Source organism: Galeopterus variegatus, unplaced genomic scaffold (genome assembly GCF_000696425.1).
Source record: "Galeopterus variegatus unplaced genomic scaffold, G_variegatus-3.0.2 Scaffold1612, whole genome shotgun sequence".
Classification (NCBI taxonomy): Eukaryota; Metazoa; Chordata; class Mammalia; order Dermoptera; family Cynocephalidae; genus Galeopterus; species Galeopterus variegatus.
In genome coordinates this window covers 157,372-173,571 of record NW_007727723.1, presented here as the reverse complement: position 1 = coordinate 173,571, position 16,200 = coordinate 157,372, and the positions used below count along the sequence as shown (strand labels likewise).

The window sequence follows — 16,200 nt, the reverse complement described above, 5'->3', positions numbered from 1 at the left end:
AGGAGGGCAAGAAAGCAGGCAAGGAGAAAAGGCGGATTTCAGGAGAAACTGATCAGTGCATTTTCTGTGCCCTAGAGAGAGACTGGCAGAGTGACACAAGACATCCGGCAGTGAATGCAAGAATAATTACTGCATTCTAAGAGCAGCACTTGAGCCTAACCCTGCAGTGCCTTTGGATATTCTTGGTCACTTTGACATCAAAGAATAAGAAACACTGAAGCAATCAGTGTTACACACATGGTAAGTTTCCCATACTAGTCTGATAAGCATCCTAAAACATGATTTTGTACATGTTGCTGCCCTGATCAAAAAACTAGTAGCTCTGTAAAAGGAAAACAGCCAATAGCATAAAACCTAAACTACGGAGAATAACACTTAAGGTTATTAAATGTTAATTAACATTAAAGGCTATCTCGCCTCTCCAACAAAACTGACCTACTTCATGCACACTGCCAACCTCCATGCCTTCCTCCCAGTATAAGAGTCACATCCACGCTGACCGCCTGGATGGATCCTACCTTCCTTGCAGGATCAGGCTCAGACCACACCTGCTGACAACTTACCAGATGAAAGCATGATGATATGATCGGGCCCCTTTCATTAATGCCATCTTCTTCACATCTATCATCTACACACGTGCCTTTAAGACTTGTTTTCACTTTAGTGTCCCTAGTATAGTTAATTACCTTTATGTTTTGCTCTCCTCAAATAAATTGTAAAGCTCCTCTCTGGAAGAGCCAAGTGAAAAGCATTCACCCATTCCTCTAAAGGATGTTGTGTACTTGCTTTATGCCAAGCACAGTCTAGGAAAACAATAAAACTGCTGCTGTAAATGATGATAAAAATTACGGTTGGTATTTAATGAAAACCATATATTAGGCACAGTGCCGAACACTTCACCTGAGACCTAAACCTTCAAAAAATCCAACAGGTAATACAGAAAAATAACCATAATCATAATCCAGTGTGACATATGCAGTGATATGAGACACAGAGCTACTCCAAAGTCAAGTACACAGCATCTTAGTAAATCGTATCTTCACTTATCTAGCTGATTGGACCATCATCCTCAGGTCTCCTCCTTCCCACACATCCCACACATCCCACTTCCAAACCATCAGCACATCCACAAAACATCTCCAAATCAACCACTTCCCACTTCTTTCATAGCTACCCTATCCAAACCGCCACCACTTCTCGCCTTCTACAGTGGTTATCATAGTCTACATGAGGCTTTAAACTTCTGGCCTCCCCACATCCTGCTTGCTCTGCTCAAAGCACATTGACCTTCTTATGTTCTATGGAGATGTCCAGCATGTCCCCACCACAGGGGCTTTGCACTTGTTCTACTTGGTTCAATCATAGTTCTGCTCAAAGTGACTCCTGTTCTGGGAAGCCTAACTGCCCTGTCTAAATCAGAACTGTATTCCCCAGTATCACTCACCATTCACTTACCTTGCTTACATTATCTTCACAGTTCTCATTGCCACCTGCCACTACATTACTATACAAAATCTTATTTTTTTCTTTGTCTCCCCCACTGAAATATAAGTTGCACAGGGGAAGGGAATTAGACTGAAGTGTTTCTCCATTCTCTTCCCAGTCATTAGTACAGTATTTGACACAAAAAAAGCCTAATGAGCATTTGCTGAATGAGTGAATGAGATACACAATGAGTGTTTGGAGTGAACTGATAATCAGGCATATGTTTTTCCTTCCTCTTTGTTTTCTAGTGTGAGACTAAAGGACTGCAACATGCAAATGTAGAGGAGACTGCAGGGGGAATGACAGGTTAAGATGTCCCAGAGAGCAAACTCAATTGCTCCACTGCTGGTCCTGACCTCTGCTTCCAGAATAGAAGCAAGAATCGGTTAAACTGTTCTCTTTCCTCAGAGCCCCCACGCTGGTTGCTAGCACTCTTCCTTAACTGCTAACCTGTAGAAATATAGCACAAGAAAGTAAGCACTGATTAAATCATTTCCTTTTCATCTCACTAAATTTTACTTCTGATATGTAAACCAAATATTACCTAAATCTATATCAGTGTCCTTTGCAAGTACTCCGTGGGCGTACATTTTATAGACATACAGTCTATAAAATAGATTACTCATTCCCTATCTAATGCAGGCCTAGATTTCTCAGGAAATTATTTTAATAATCCAGAGAAAAGAAAAATATAACAGTGAAAACAACTAAGAGCAGTGCTATGAACTGATATAAAATACAGATGTGATTTTTAAAAAAAAATATGCATTGCTTACATGAAGGGGTCGAAGGTATGTTAAAGACTTTTTCCACCACTGCCCATCACTGACAGCCTGCAGCACAGCCTTCGTGGTAGTCGTGGTGTTGGAAAGGACTTTCATTGTGGTAGCAGTGGTCCACTGTAATAGGTCAGCCGAACTACTGCCTGAAACACTTACTGCATCCTATGTTTAAAAAAAAAAAAATGGCAAGAGCAGAAATGTGCATCGTCATAAGAACAGAGCAGAGAATGATAATGTGAGCAGAGAATGATAATGTGACTGCTTAAAATGATCAGACATTAGATATGAATATAGATAAATTTAAAAATCCATCTTTGTTAGTAACAAGGGATATGAAACAAAGCATCATCTTTAATTCCAACAATGAGATAGTCTGTTTCCTTGACAACACACTATAAAGTATTTATTTAAATTAAGAAATAAGTCATTCATTGGAACAATGCTACTGTGACCCAGACAAAAGTAGAAGATTCAGATTAGTCTACCTTTAAGTGTTAAAAGGCATTGTTTTTCCTCCAAACAAGTGGATGATTAATGGGGTTTCAAAGGTTTATAATGTGGAATCTCTTGCCAATCTTGAAGTAATCAGCAAAAATTCTAACTTTCCATTTACAAATCTGAGAGATTCCAGAAGGAGAAAATGCCTATACATTAACAGTCTTTTAAACAGAAATGACAAAAACCACATCTGCTTTTGGTCAGAAACAAATATTACCTATTCTATACAAATAAACTCATTGATTTACTGTCTGTCTACTTCTACTTATTTTTCCTTAAGTATCCCAGTGACGTGAAAGAAAACATAAGACCAAGTATTTTAACACCTAAAATCTTCTTGCAACTAACAGAAGAATAGCTTAGTTGATACCTTAGTTTGGCTATTTAGGTCAACATCATGTCACTCATTAAGACACTATTTAAGTAATAAAAAAAAGTAACGAATCATGTAGTCACCTAATAATTACCAGGAAATCATCACATAACAAATACATAGACAAATGTCTACCTACTATATGACCCTTTCAGATCAACTTGACAGTTGTCATATACGGTAAGTAGAATTGTGCCCCCCCACCTCCCCCCACCAAAGATGTCCACATCCTAATCCCTGGAACCTATAAAAACATTATATTATATAGCAAAGGGACTATGCAGATATGGCACAGACCTTATGGCGGGGAGATTATTCTGAATTATCTGAGTGAGAGTAACCTAATCGCATGAGCTCTTAAAGCAGAGAATCTTTTCCTACTAGGGTCAGAGTGTCAGAGAGATGCCATGGGGGAAGAGACAGGAGAGATCTGAAACATGAGGGTACTCGGTCCATAGTTGCTGGCTTTGAAGATGGAGGAAGAGGCCCTGAGCCAAGGAATGCAGGTAGTCTCTGGAAACTGAGAATAGCCCTCAGGTAATAGCCAGCAAGGTAATGCAGACCTGACCTATAACCACAGGAATTAAATTCTGCCAAAGACATGAATAAGTGTAGAAACAGGATCTCTTCCAGAGCCTCCAGAAAAAAACACAGCCTTGTCAGCACCTTGTTTTTGGCCTTGTGAGATTCTAAGCAGAGATCCAGACAAGTCTGCCAGATTTCTGTCTTATAGGGACTGTAAAATAATCAACTGTATTGTTTTAAAGCTGCTAAATTCATGGTAATATATTACAGCAGCAATAGAAAACAAATACATCATGTTAGGATACTTAAATGTATATTTTTTTCTTACTTCTTTTTTTTTTTTTTTTATCCTTTTTGAGATTGGCCACACCGCACTCAGCCAGTGAGCGCACCGGTCATCCCTATATAGGATCAGAACCCGCGGCGGGAGCGCCACTGCGCTCCCAGCACCGCACTCTCCCGAGTGCACCATGGGCTCAGCCCTTCTTTTCTTACTTCTAAAGGGAAACGTATTTAAGCTACATTAACCAAAGCTTACAATTTATCTAGTTTGCTGTTGTTTGCCCATAAATATTCTAAACTGCTTTTAACATGCAAGAAAAAAAAATGTTTCTTATGGGCTTTTGAACATTAGGAAATGTGTAAACTATCAACTCAATGCAATATTATATATTATAATTTAAATATGAAAACAACACAGAAAAAATGGATGAAATGTTAAGAAGAGAGGAAAAATCATGTTAAATAATTGCTTGTCTACCATAATGGCAACCATGCAAAAAAAATAATTGGGATTTAGATGCCAGTGCAAAACAGCACCTCTCCTGGATTTCAGGTTGTGGCAGGTCCTGCAGCTGGGGTGACACAACCGCATTCTGACTCACTTACAGTCTCCCTGCTGTTGGAAGCCAAAAGACTAAAGACTACATTTCCTAGACTCTCTTACCACTGATGCTCCACACACGACCCTAGTTTTCTCCAAATTCCATGCACATGCTACATGAAATTTGGGAGATGGAACTACAGTGGAGACCCATATCTCTGCCATTTTTGTGGTTTTCTACTAGCAAGAAGTATGAGGGTACTCCAAAAGATCATAGAAAGATGTATATTATCTTTCAATTCTATTTTTCCACCAACTTTTTAAAGTACCCTTGTATACTTACCTTTTTTTTTTTTCTTTTTTCTGGAATTCTGGTTGCTTTTTTGCAGCAGTGGTAACAGAAGGAATTAGAGGATAGGTGTGAACTTCCATTTTGCTGGCTAGTTTCTTGGTAAAGGCAGTGTAGCACTGCAGCCTACTAGTGGTAGCACCTGGAACCAAGCTCATTTCCCAGCTTCCTGTGGCAAACTGCAGCTCCCATAACAAGCAATTGTGCAATATTGTTCCAGGAGTTACTGTCAGAAACATACCTAAAGCCTGCTACCTCAGTCTTTCCGATGATTTTCTAAGCCCCTGATTTGCCATAAAAAAATCACCTTCTGCTTGTAACTGCTAGAATGTTTTCTGTTATCTACAACTGAACCTTGACTGATAAAAAAACAAATTGATATGGGCTGGATGGTTAGCTCAGTTAGTTAGAACATGGTGTTATACACCAAGGTCAAGGGTTCAGATCCCTTTATGAGCCAGCCGCCAAAAACAAGCAAACAAACAAACAAAAACCAAAAAACAAAATAATAAAAAATTGATAAAAAATGTAAGTAGGAATCAGAGACATGAGAAATAGTATCTTTATTCTGGAGTGAAGAACATGGCTTAAAGCTACAGCTGTAATTAGTCTAAAACCTTTCTGTAAGCCTGTGTCTTGGAGTAACTTTTTCAAACAGTTGGATACATTGAACCAAGACCACCATGTCAGTGCAGTGGTAGAAGCCAAGTGGAAGAGAATTCCACAGCTACCTCTGACCCGTGCTGTCCAACACAGTAGCCACCAGCCACCTGGGGCTATGGAGCACTTAAAATGTGGCTATTCCAAACCGCGATATGCTTTGAATGTAAAATACACAATGGATTTTAAAGACTTAGTACCAAAAAAGGAAGAAAGGCAGGAAGAGAGAGGGAGGAAGAGAGAGAAAAGAATAGCGCACATGAGCTTAACCTCAGTGAAGCACAAGTAGAGTAGAAGTAGAGCAGAAGACACACTTTCTGTCAATAGATATCGCCAGGAACCTTGGGGCTAAGGCTTACATTCTCGGTTCTTTCCCTCAACTTCAGCAATCAAGCAAGTTAATACTATGGTTTGAATGTGTCCCCCAAAGTTCATGTGTTGGAAACTTAACCCCCAATACAACAGTGTTGAGAGGTGGGACCTTTAAGAAGTGATTAGGTCATAAGAGCTCTGCCTTCATGAATGGGCTAATATTATTATGGGAGTGGGTTTCTAATAAAAAGGATCAGTTCAGCTCCCCCCTCTCGATCTTGCTCTATGGGATGATGCAGCACAAAGGCTCTCATCAGATGCCGGCACCTTGGTACTGGACTTTCCAGCCTTCAGAACTCTGTGAAATAAATTTCTTTTCTTTGTAAATTATCAAATACGTGGTATTCTGTTATAGCTACACAAAATGGACCAAGACAGTTACTCATTCTCCACTGTGGAGGGAAAAGGAAGACAGAATCAAAGACTGAAGCTCATTATCCAGCACTTCTGAAAAGACAAGGTAGAAAGGCCTAGAGAGGAAAAGAACATAATTCTCCCTTCAACAGTAATAATAATGACAACCGTCACGTCTTGACTACTTGCTATGTGCCAGGACTTTCACTAAGTGCTTTTTATGTATAATGTGCGTAAAAACTGGAAGAGAACCCAAAAAACAAAAATAGTTGTTTTAGTGGTAGCATTACCAGAATTCTTTTCTTTCCTTCATTTCTTTACCATTTGAGGAGATGGCACTGGAGACTCATTTCCTCCCCACTGTGGTAATATAGTAAACAGCTGCCTCATCAGGTCTGACTAGAAGAAAAACACAGATTCTAGCTTCTGAGCTTCAGAGGCCCCTTTTTCTAATAAGGCCACCACCCAGCCAAGGAGCTACTAATGTTACACAGTGATACAGATGTCACCTCCAACTCCTTTCCTGCATTATGGGGATAGAACCTCTTTTCATTGGACAGCTTGTCACTGTACACGTCACCCACCAAGTCTGGTCTAAGCATACCTCTCTGTGGGATACTGAAAGCTTTGGACATCACATACACTCTGATTCTTTCTGCTTCTAGGTTCTTCCCCCTAATAAACCCTGCACTGAGAGGAACTAGTGCTCTGTGTCTGAGACCCCAATGAAAAACACTGACAAAAATAGCTCTTTGCCAGAAACAAATTTCAAAAGGAATTTGTAGTAACTGTACATTCTTTATATGTGTTAGCGTATGTAAATTTATTAGCTATACTTTTGAGTTACTTAAAAAGCTACAACTAGAAAAGAAAAAAGAAATAAATTAGAATTCATTCACCTACTGAGCAAATATTCACCGAGTGACTTACTCCGTGTCACGTGCTATGTTAGGCAACAAGGCGATAAAAATGAGTAAACATTCTCCACTTTCAAGGTGCTCAGACACTAGGGACAGAGGCAGAGATATAGAGAAATAATTACAGAATGATATCAATTTCTAAAAGAGAGGCACATAGGAAGTACTATGAGAACATGAAGAGAGATCACATCTCTGCTTAGGGATACAATCACAGAGGCCTTCACTGAGAAGGTAATATCTCAGCAGCTAAGAATTTAGGGCTTGCAGAGAATAAATGGTGAAGATGATTGCAGAGGGAAGACGCAACTTATGAAATACAGCAAATTGGAAAAACCTTAAGTGACTCAATGAAGCTGCAGAAAAGAGAACAGAAAGAGGAACAGCAGGATGTGAGGACGAAAGGAAGGCAGAGGTAAGCCCAGCAAGAAACCTATGAACCAGGCCAAAAAACCTCCACTGTTATCCTGCAGGAACAGGAGGCCATTAAAAGGCTATAAACAAAGGGAGTAACAGAATCAGGTTTGTGTTGCAGAAATATTTCAGGGGCAGGAACACAGTTAGGAGACTGGTGCATTACTACAACTTTAAAATAATCAGTGACTGAAATAGGGTAGTGACACTGGGGATATAACAAGGTTACCATAAGGTAGTTTTCCACCTGAATAAATATGTTAAGTTCAAATGTTTTTACTTCTAATTCCTCTAAAGGTGAAAAGATAAGCAGAAAAATTCAAGATTCTGTATCTAACCATCTAATAAAGAAAGGGCACAGTCACCAAACTGGATATATTAACAAAAATCAGGGAGGCAGGGGGGAACAAAGCCACGCTGTCATGGTTTGTAGCAAGGCTAGAGGCAGTGAAGGTAAAGAATGAGTAATACATGTTATCGAGGAAGAACTAACCAAGGACCAAGCTCACAGAGAGGAGCAATGAAGTTCCAGACACATTATTTACCAACAGTAAAGTCTAGGAGTCTTGTTTATGATGTACAAGAATCATAATGGCTACCATTTATTAAATGCCTACTATGTGTCAGGTGCTTCAGAGGGTCATTCCTAAGTTTTACAATAACACTGCAGAGTAGGTATTAGAATACGACTTGACCCAAAAGTAAACTGCAGATCAAACAAGTTGAATATGCTGCCTACACGCAAATATCCTTGGGGGGTCTCCTCTCTTCTCCTTGACCAGATTTGGCTACCAAAATGGACAGTCCACTTGTTCTTTGCAGGATTTTGGCAATATTACACAAACACACACACACACACACACACACACACACACATTTATATTTGTATTTATTTAAGCTCATTTATTTTCCTGTGTTATAAAATTAATGCGAACTCACTAAAGATGGTTTGAAAATTTCAAAAAAGTAGGAGGAAAAAAGAAATGTATTCACATTCCCATGATGCAAAGACAATTACTGCCAGCCTAAATTCTCTCTTCCTATCTTTAATTAACACATAGGAATCATTTTGAAAATACTTTTTATTGAAGTACAGGAAATATTCAAAGAACCGTACACATAAGTATAGTTTGAATAATTTTAACACTCAGGTAACCATCGTTCATACCAAGAAACATACCACCATCAGAACCCCCTCTTGTGCTCACTTCCAGTCACTGCCACTGCCAGAATGAACCCTATCCTGACTTGCAGCAGCATAAATCAATTTTACCTACTTTTATACTTTATATGAATGGAATTATGTACTCTCTGTGTCTGATTTTTTTCACTCAACATAAATTCATTGATATTTTGTGAGTAGTTGAAGATTGTTAAACTCATTGTTATATCATACTATGTTGTGTGAATATACCAGAACAAAGTTATCCTTTCTTCTATTGATGAGCATTTGAGTGGTCTCCAGTTTGGAGCTAATATGAATAGGGTTGCCCTGAAGATGTTGGTAATTATCTTTTGGTGAACATATTATGCACTTCTGGGCACATATGTAGGAGTGGAATTGCTAAGATACAGAGTATAACTATGTCCAGATTTAGTAAATAGTGCCAAACATTTTCTAAAGTGGTTATACCAATTAACAGTCTAACCAGCAATTACAAGGGTTCTGGTTACTGCATCTCCATGCCAACACATGGTATCTCATGAATTTTTCATGTCAGCAATTCTGGAAGTATGTAATGGTATCTCTTGTGGTTTTAATTTGCAGCTCTCTAAGTAACTTATGAAGTTGAACACCTTTTTATACATTTTTTGGTCATTTGAAGTGTCTGTTCCAGTTGTTAGCCCATTTTTCTATTGGCTATTCATCTTCATTATTCACTTGTAGGAGTTCTTATACATTCTGGACATGCATCCCTTATCAGATATATGAATTGTGAATATTTTCTATTATTCTATAGATTGCTTTTTCATTGTCTTAATGGTATCTTATGATTAACACGAGTTCTTAATTTTAAATTAGTCCAATTCAACAGTCTTTATGATTAGTACTTTTTATATCATATTTAAGAAATCTTTACTTAATCTGAGATCACAAAGATGTTCTTCTAAATTTTCCTTGACAATATTTTGGTTGTAAGTAAAATCTTAAGATGTTGTACTACCCTTCTACCCAGTCATAACATTATATGCTACTTTAGATGCACTTACCACAACATTACAATTTTTTTGTCTGCATTTCCAACTAAGTAGTGAGCTATTTAAAAGCAGTGATGCTATTTGCCCACTACTATACCCTCCAAGTATATGAAAATCTCTAATCTACAGTTTGTATCTACAGGTAGGTATAAGAAGTCTGGTTTTACTACACTGTTTAAATGTTTGAAGATACATTTTCAAAAGCCTAATATGTTGTGTTTAGAGCAGGTAAATGTTATTCAAATAAGATTTCAAGTCACTTTTTCAATTCCTGTTCATTTTTAGAATCTTTTTGAGAGGGAGTATTAAATGATTTGAATGTCATCAACTAATCCAAGTATAGAACTAAAAATATAAACATGGTAAGAAATGTGGCACTTTAGCAGAATATGACTTCATTCAGAAGTAAATCAAACCAACTGAAAGATAAAAAATACAAACCATAAAATGATTATTCCATTTCATAAAATGAACCTAACATTATTTATGTTCATATGGATGGACTAGCTCAAGGTAGGAAATTTAAGGCATAAGAAACTTAAAATTTTGAGAAGGTAAATGAAATTCACATGCTCAAAAATGTATGAGATAAAAGGATTTTCTGTAAGAGCTTGCTCTAATGAGAATTACAAAAGAGAAAGTAAAATAAAAGGCTCATTAGGACCACAGAAGAAGCATTTAATCTGGGGGTAGTCTACCAGGATTACCAGAGCCATTAATGAGGAAAATAGTTTTCTTTCAGCTGTGCATGAGAGGAAAAGAAAATAGAGGTAAGGCAAAATTTATCCCTGAAATGATTACTACTGGCACTTTTTATATTCATAGCAGCACACTGCTAATTAATTTAGAGTGTATAGCAGCAGAAATAGATTAAACTCCAAAACCAAATCAACAATTCCCAGCATAAAATTTAACATGAAATCTCATTAATGTCAATTGTGTTACATAGCTCAAAGGTTAACTTACCAAGAACTAATAGTATTTTTCAAATCCTACAACAACAGACACCATTGCCAAACAGGTTCACAAGAACAAGGATACGTCCATGTGTCAAATGTGGCTCACAGAAACAATTCTCGTTGGTCAGTTCCTGAGTAGTATTCATAAAGCAAATGTACTTCACAGGGCCTGGTTTTCCAAAGCCTTGCAGTTTCAAATATTGACCTTGCAAAGGACAGGAAATTTTCCCCAGGCTATAGTCTCTGTTATAAGATAAAGAATTGTAACGCAGCAAAGTTGCTGGCTAAAGACAGGTTACTGATTGATATATAAAGATATTGGGAAATTGCTGTAAGAAGAGAATGTTTGCTAAAATCAAGCTTTTGTTAGTGGATCAACTTAATTGCATTATACAATGTCACCTTGGGAATCAAGCTTTTGTTAGTGGTTCAACTTAATTGAATTATAGAATGTCACCTTGCTTGTCTTACTTAATGTTACCTGCTTCTATTGTTAAACTTGTTAAACTGTGCTTAGAAAAAACTCCACCTTGGGCCGGCCTGGTGGCGCACTGGAGAGTGCGCCGCTTGGGAGCGTGGCAGCGCTCCTGCCGAGGGTTTGGATCCCACGTGGAGACCGGTTCCCGCTCACTGGCTGAGCGCGGTGCGGGCGCAACACTGAGGGTTGTGATCCCGTTGCCAGTCCCCGGTATGGGCGCGACACTGAGGGTTGCGATCCCGTTACCGGTCAGTAAAAAAGACAAAAAGGAAAAAGAAAAAACTCCACCTATGTTCTCTTTTTGTAACTTCCTGATCTGGAGAATAAATGCAGGAAGAAAACCCCAATTTGTGGTTAATTTCCCAAATGGAAGGAACAATGCCTCTCTCTTGAGGGTTCCGGGAGATTAACCTCTTTTCGAGGCTTCTCTCTGCTCAGAAGAAATGGGCTTTGATGGGCCAGCCCGGTGGCGCACTGCTACAGTGCGCCGCTTGCGAGTGCAGCAGCGTTCCCGCCGAGGGCTTGGATCCCACATACAGACCGGCGGCTCACTGGCTGAGCGAGGTGAGGGCGCAACACCGAGGGTTGCAATCCCATTGCCGGTCCCAGTCCGGTACGGGCGCGACACTGAGGGTTGCGATCCGTTGCCGGTCACGAAAAAAGACAAAAAGGAAAAAAAAAAAAAAAGAAATGGGCTTTGAGTAATCTTTGGCGGCTCCACATCCAGGGGAAAAGGGGTGACAAATCTGTAGGAGGCAAAGCAACAAGTTCCTAGAATGAATAATCTCTTTAAGGAGTTGTTTTCTCCATTGTCTGGTAATATAGGCTTAACTACTGAGAAACCTATTGGCTTACTGTAAACTGAGCTGATGGTATACACATAAACGAGGCCAGGATTACAAACAGTGCTCAAATTGAGTTTAACCACTACCCCTTCTGCTCCAATAGATCCTTAAATAATCCAAAGTACTTCCTTACACCTAAATTACTTAAAGCAAATCAGGATGAAATCACTCTAAAGTCTGTTAATTAACCTGCTAATTTGCAGCCAAGGATACAATTTAGCTGTTCTCACCTTTGGGAGCCATGGACCCCTATACATTTCTGATGAAATCTGAGTCCTTTCCCCAGAAAAGTAAATGTCCATGCATGTGAACTCACATGAACACAAAGTCACAAACAGACACATACACATCAATTTAGGCATGCTATTTCAAAAGATTTAGGGGGTCAAACCTTTCTTGGACATCCTAGCATTCTTGGATATAGATTACGAAATCTGTATTCAGGAAAAATAGAGGTATACAAAGTACAGTTTTCCCTTAGTATCCACAGGGGATTGGTTCCAGGACCCCTTGTGAATACCAAAATCCAAGGATCCTTAAATCCCTTACATAAGATGGCATAGGCATATTATTTGCATATAACCTACATACATCCTCCTATATACTTTCCAACATCTCCAGATTACTTATAATACCAAATGCCATGTAAATTCTATGTAAATAGTTGTTACGCTGTATTGTTTCTTTATTTGTATTGTTTATTATTCAACTGTTATTTTTCAGTTTTTACTTCTGAATATTTTCCATCCGTGGTTGCCTGAATCCGCAGATGAGGAATCTGCATATATGAAGGTCTAACTATATATTTTTATTTCCTTTTCTCATGCCCAATTTTTTTAAAATCACTTTTGATAAAGACTTTGGGTTCTAGATGTACCCATAAAGTGAGTTTACTGAACACATATTTCTGGCATGCCTACTATGTTTAAGATCCAGTGCTAGGCAACAAGGTTATCATGATGATAAAGATATGGTCCTTGCTCCCAAGGAATTCATAGTTCATTAGGGAAGAAAGGCAAATAAGGCAATTTGTTTTACTTCCCCAGTGAACTGAGAACTTACCAAATTGGACTCCATTCAAATAATCCTCCCCAAGTAACAGCAGAACTTATCCCCACCCATCACAAGCACATCTTACCTTCCTCATTCGTTCATTCATTCTGCAACAAATATTCCTAACATCAACTTGTGACAGACACTTTCTAGATGCTGGAAATACAGCAGCGAATAACACATAGTCCCTGCCACAAAGAGTGTACACTGCAGGAGGAGACATGCAGAAAATAAACATAAAGCATGTCAGGGAAGCATATCAGGTAAGCAACATGCTAACAGCTAGTGAGAAAAATAAAGTGGTATGCTGGATGCAGTGAGGATGCTGTAACAGTACAGAGAGAGCAGGGAAGACCTCAGTGAGGTGACATGTGAATGGACAACTGCAGGAAATAAGATGACAAGTCATTTGGATATTTGGGGGAAGAACAATCTAGGTGCCACAGAGCAAGTACAAGGACCAAGAAGCAAAAGTTTGCTGGGAATGTTTAAAAAAACAGCAAGAAAGCCAATATGACTGAAGTCAGCTTAAGACAGTGAATGTGTATGTTGAGAGGTGGGGACAGGTGAGGGGGATATAAAGTTGAACAGGTAGTAGAGAAGACAGATCATGGGTGTCCCTGGACATAATTGCAAAACCTTAGTTTTTACTCTGAGTAGAAGGTTTTAAGAAGTGTGCCATGATCTGATGTATTTTAAAAGATCACACTGGTTGCCTTGTTGAGTACAGACTATGGCAAAAGGGCAGAAGCAGGGAGACAAACAGGACACCACTTTAAAACTCTAGGTGAGACATGCTGATAACTTAGACCAGGGTGGTAGCAGTGGTGATGGTAAAATATAGTCCAACAGGATTTCCTAATAGATTGGATGTACTGTGCAGGAAAAAGAGAAGAATCAAGGTTTATGATGTAAACAACTAAAAAGATAGAATTGCCATTTCCTGACATGTGGAAGACTCCAGGAAGAACACAACTGTTTCTGGAAATGGGTAGAGGAAGGGGTTTTGAAACGAGCAGTTTGATTTTAACATGTTTAGTTTGGGCTGTCTACAACAAATGTAAGTATAGATATTAGGTTGGCAGCTATAAAGCTAGAGCGATAAAGCAGAGATTCGTCGGCACAAAGTTAATATTTAAAGTCAGGATAAAGGGTGTGCTCATCTAGGGTATGACTGTAGATAGGGAAGAGGTTTAAAAACTAAGCCCTGGGGTATCTAACACTTAGCTGGGGAGATGTGGAAGAACCAGCAAAGACAATAACAATAAGTGGCTGGTGAGTCCAAGGAAAACAAGACAAATGAGTTGTCCCTGAAACAAGTATGCCAAATATTACTTACAGGTCAAATAAAATGAGACTGAACTTTGACCCATGAATTTAGCACAAACTGGTCACTAGTGACCCAGACATGAGCTGTTCAGGTGAAACTGTGAGGAAAGACAGCCTCTTGAAGACAAGGTAAAAGGTAATGAGAAAAAAAGAGAAGATGTAGCCACTGCTAAGTATAAAACAAAGTAGGATATGAAAAGTCTCACAGAGTGGTACATATTAGACCCCACAGGGATAAGCAATATCACAATGCTTCCTTAAAGGGAAACTGTTAACATCCACAAATTTCACTGTAACTAAGGTAGACAGTTGAATGTATTATTTTTGGAAAATGCCTTTTGCAAGTGGATTTAAATAGCAAACCTAGATAAAAAGTAAAAATGTATTCTTTAGTACTAAAAGAATTATTTTAAAATGGAACAGAAAATAATATATTAGAAATGCATGGGACCCATGAAGAAAGTAAAGGAAAAAAGAAAGAAGAAAATCTGGAATTCCAACAGTGATGCTAAAAGAGGAGGCAGCTAATTTCAACCCTGATGAAGAACGGAAATCTATGAAGTAGATTTGCCAATACAGTCAAAATTATGTGATTCACACCCTGAGCAGGAAGCTGTCAACTACGGAAACATACTATCCAAGAAGCATGACAATGAGCAGACTATTTCCTCCTTTGGTCAGATCTCCATGCTGACTGAAATGCTTAAATGGATGTTCTGAATTGTGCTGGCACTATGTTACCATCCAGATCACTGATGTCATGATCTCCATAAACTGAACCTCCCATAGAAAACACTCAAGAGGCAATGCTGTCAAGAAAATAAGAAAACAAAAACTAATGCGGACCTACTGTGTTTCCAGTGATGTGCTGGCATCACAACAGTAAATAAGACAAAGTGAGCATTTACACAAAGTTACAGAGGATAAACCACAAGAAAACAAGAAATTACCTATCCTACGAGCTCATCTCTACCATTTTATTCCAGGACAACACTAGCATAAGTACGCAAAGATGTGTACATAAAATGCTCAGTGCAGTTCAGTCCAAAATAGAAAAACTGGACACAATCGAAATGCCCAAATGCAAAGGAAGAGAAAAATAAGTCACAGTACCTGCATCCAATGAACCATGTTGCCATTATATAAATGGTCTACATGTAATGACAAGGGCAGATTCCATGATACTTAACAGTACAGGAAAATACAAGGTGTGAAAAGAATATATGCAGTATGGATCCATTTTAGTTTAAAAAACAAAATAATAATCTTCCAGGAGACAGAGGTTAGCTATATACAGAAAATCTGTCTATACTCAGGAAAAATGTGGAAGGATACATATAAATTTTAAAATGTTTATCTTAGAGCAGTGGGTTTCATGGGAATGGGTAGACACAGAGATCAGAGAGAAAAAAGAGAAAGAACTTTGCTTTTAATTTGTATATTAATGTGTTGTTGATTAAATTATTTTTATATTTTTAAAAAGCATGAAGTGCAAAGTTACCACATATATCCATGTACCTCTTATCAAAAGTTAACACGTTAACACTTTAGCATAGATGTTTTACTCTTAATTTATTTTTACTTTCAAGAAACAAAGTATGCCAGATAATGTTGAAATCCCCATCCCCCATAAAGACTGTTAAAATAAAGGCTTGTATTATTTTTGTAATTAAAATATTACAAATTCCAATCAAGATGGAGCAATGAACTTATGTTTCAGTACACTCACTGTGCTCCAAAATACTAATAATAGAAAAAAATATAAAAAGACACCCAAATTCAATA

General features: G+C 38.3%; 1 protein-coding gene across 1 annotated transcript in view; it reads right to left on the bottom strand.

Annotated features, from left to right (window-relative positions):
* The window catches only part of LOC103594718 (neuroblastoma-amplified sequence), a 301,995-nt gene that overhangs the window by 135,950 nt on the left and 149,845 nt on the right, over positions 1–16,200 (bottom strand). The window contains exon 27 of the mRNA XM_008577970.1: positions 2,262–2,429. Within this exon, the coding sequence (XP_008576192.1) occupies positions 2,262–2,429 (168 nt within the window). The remainder of the gene's footprint in view (positions 1–2,261; positions 2,430–16,200) is intronic.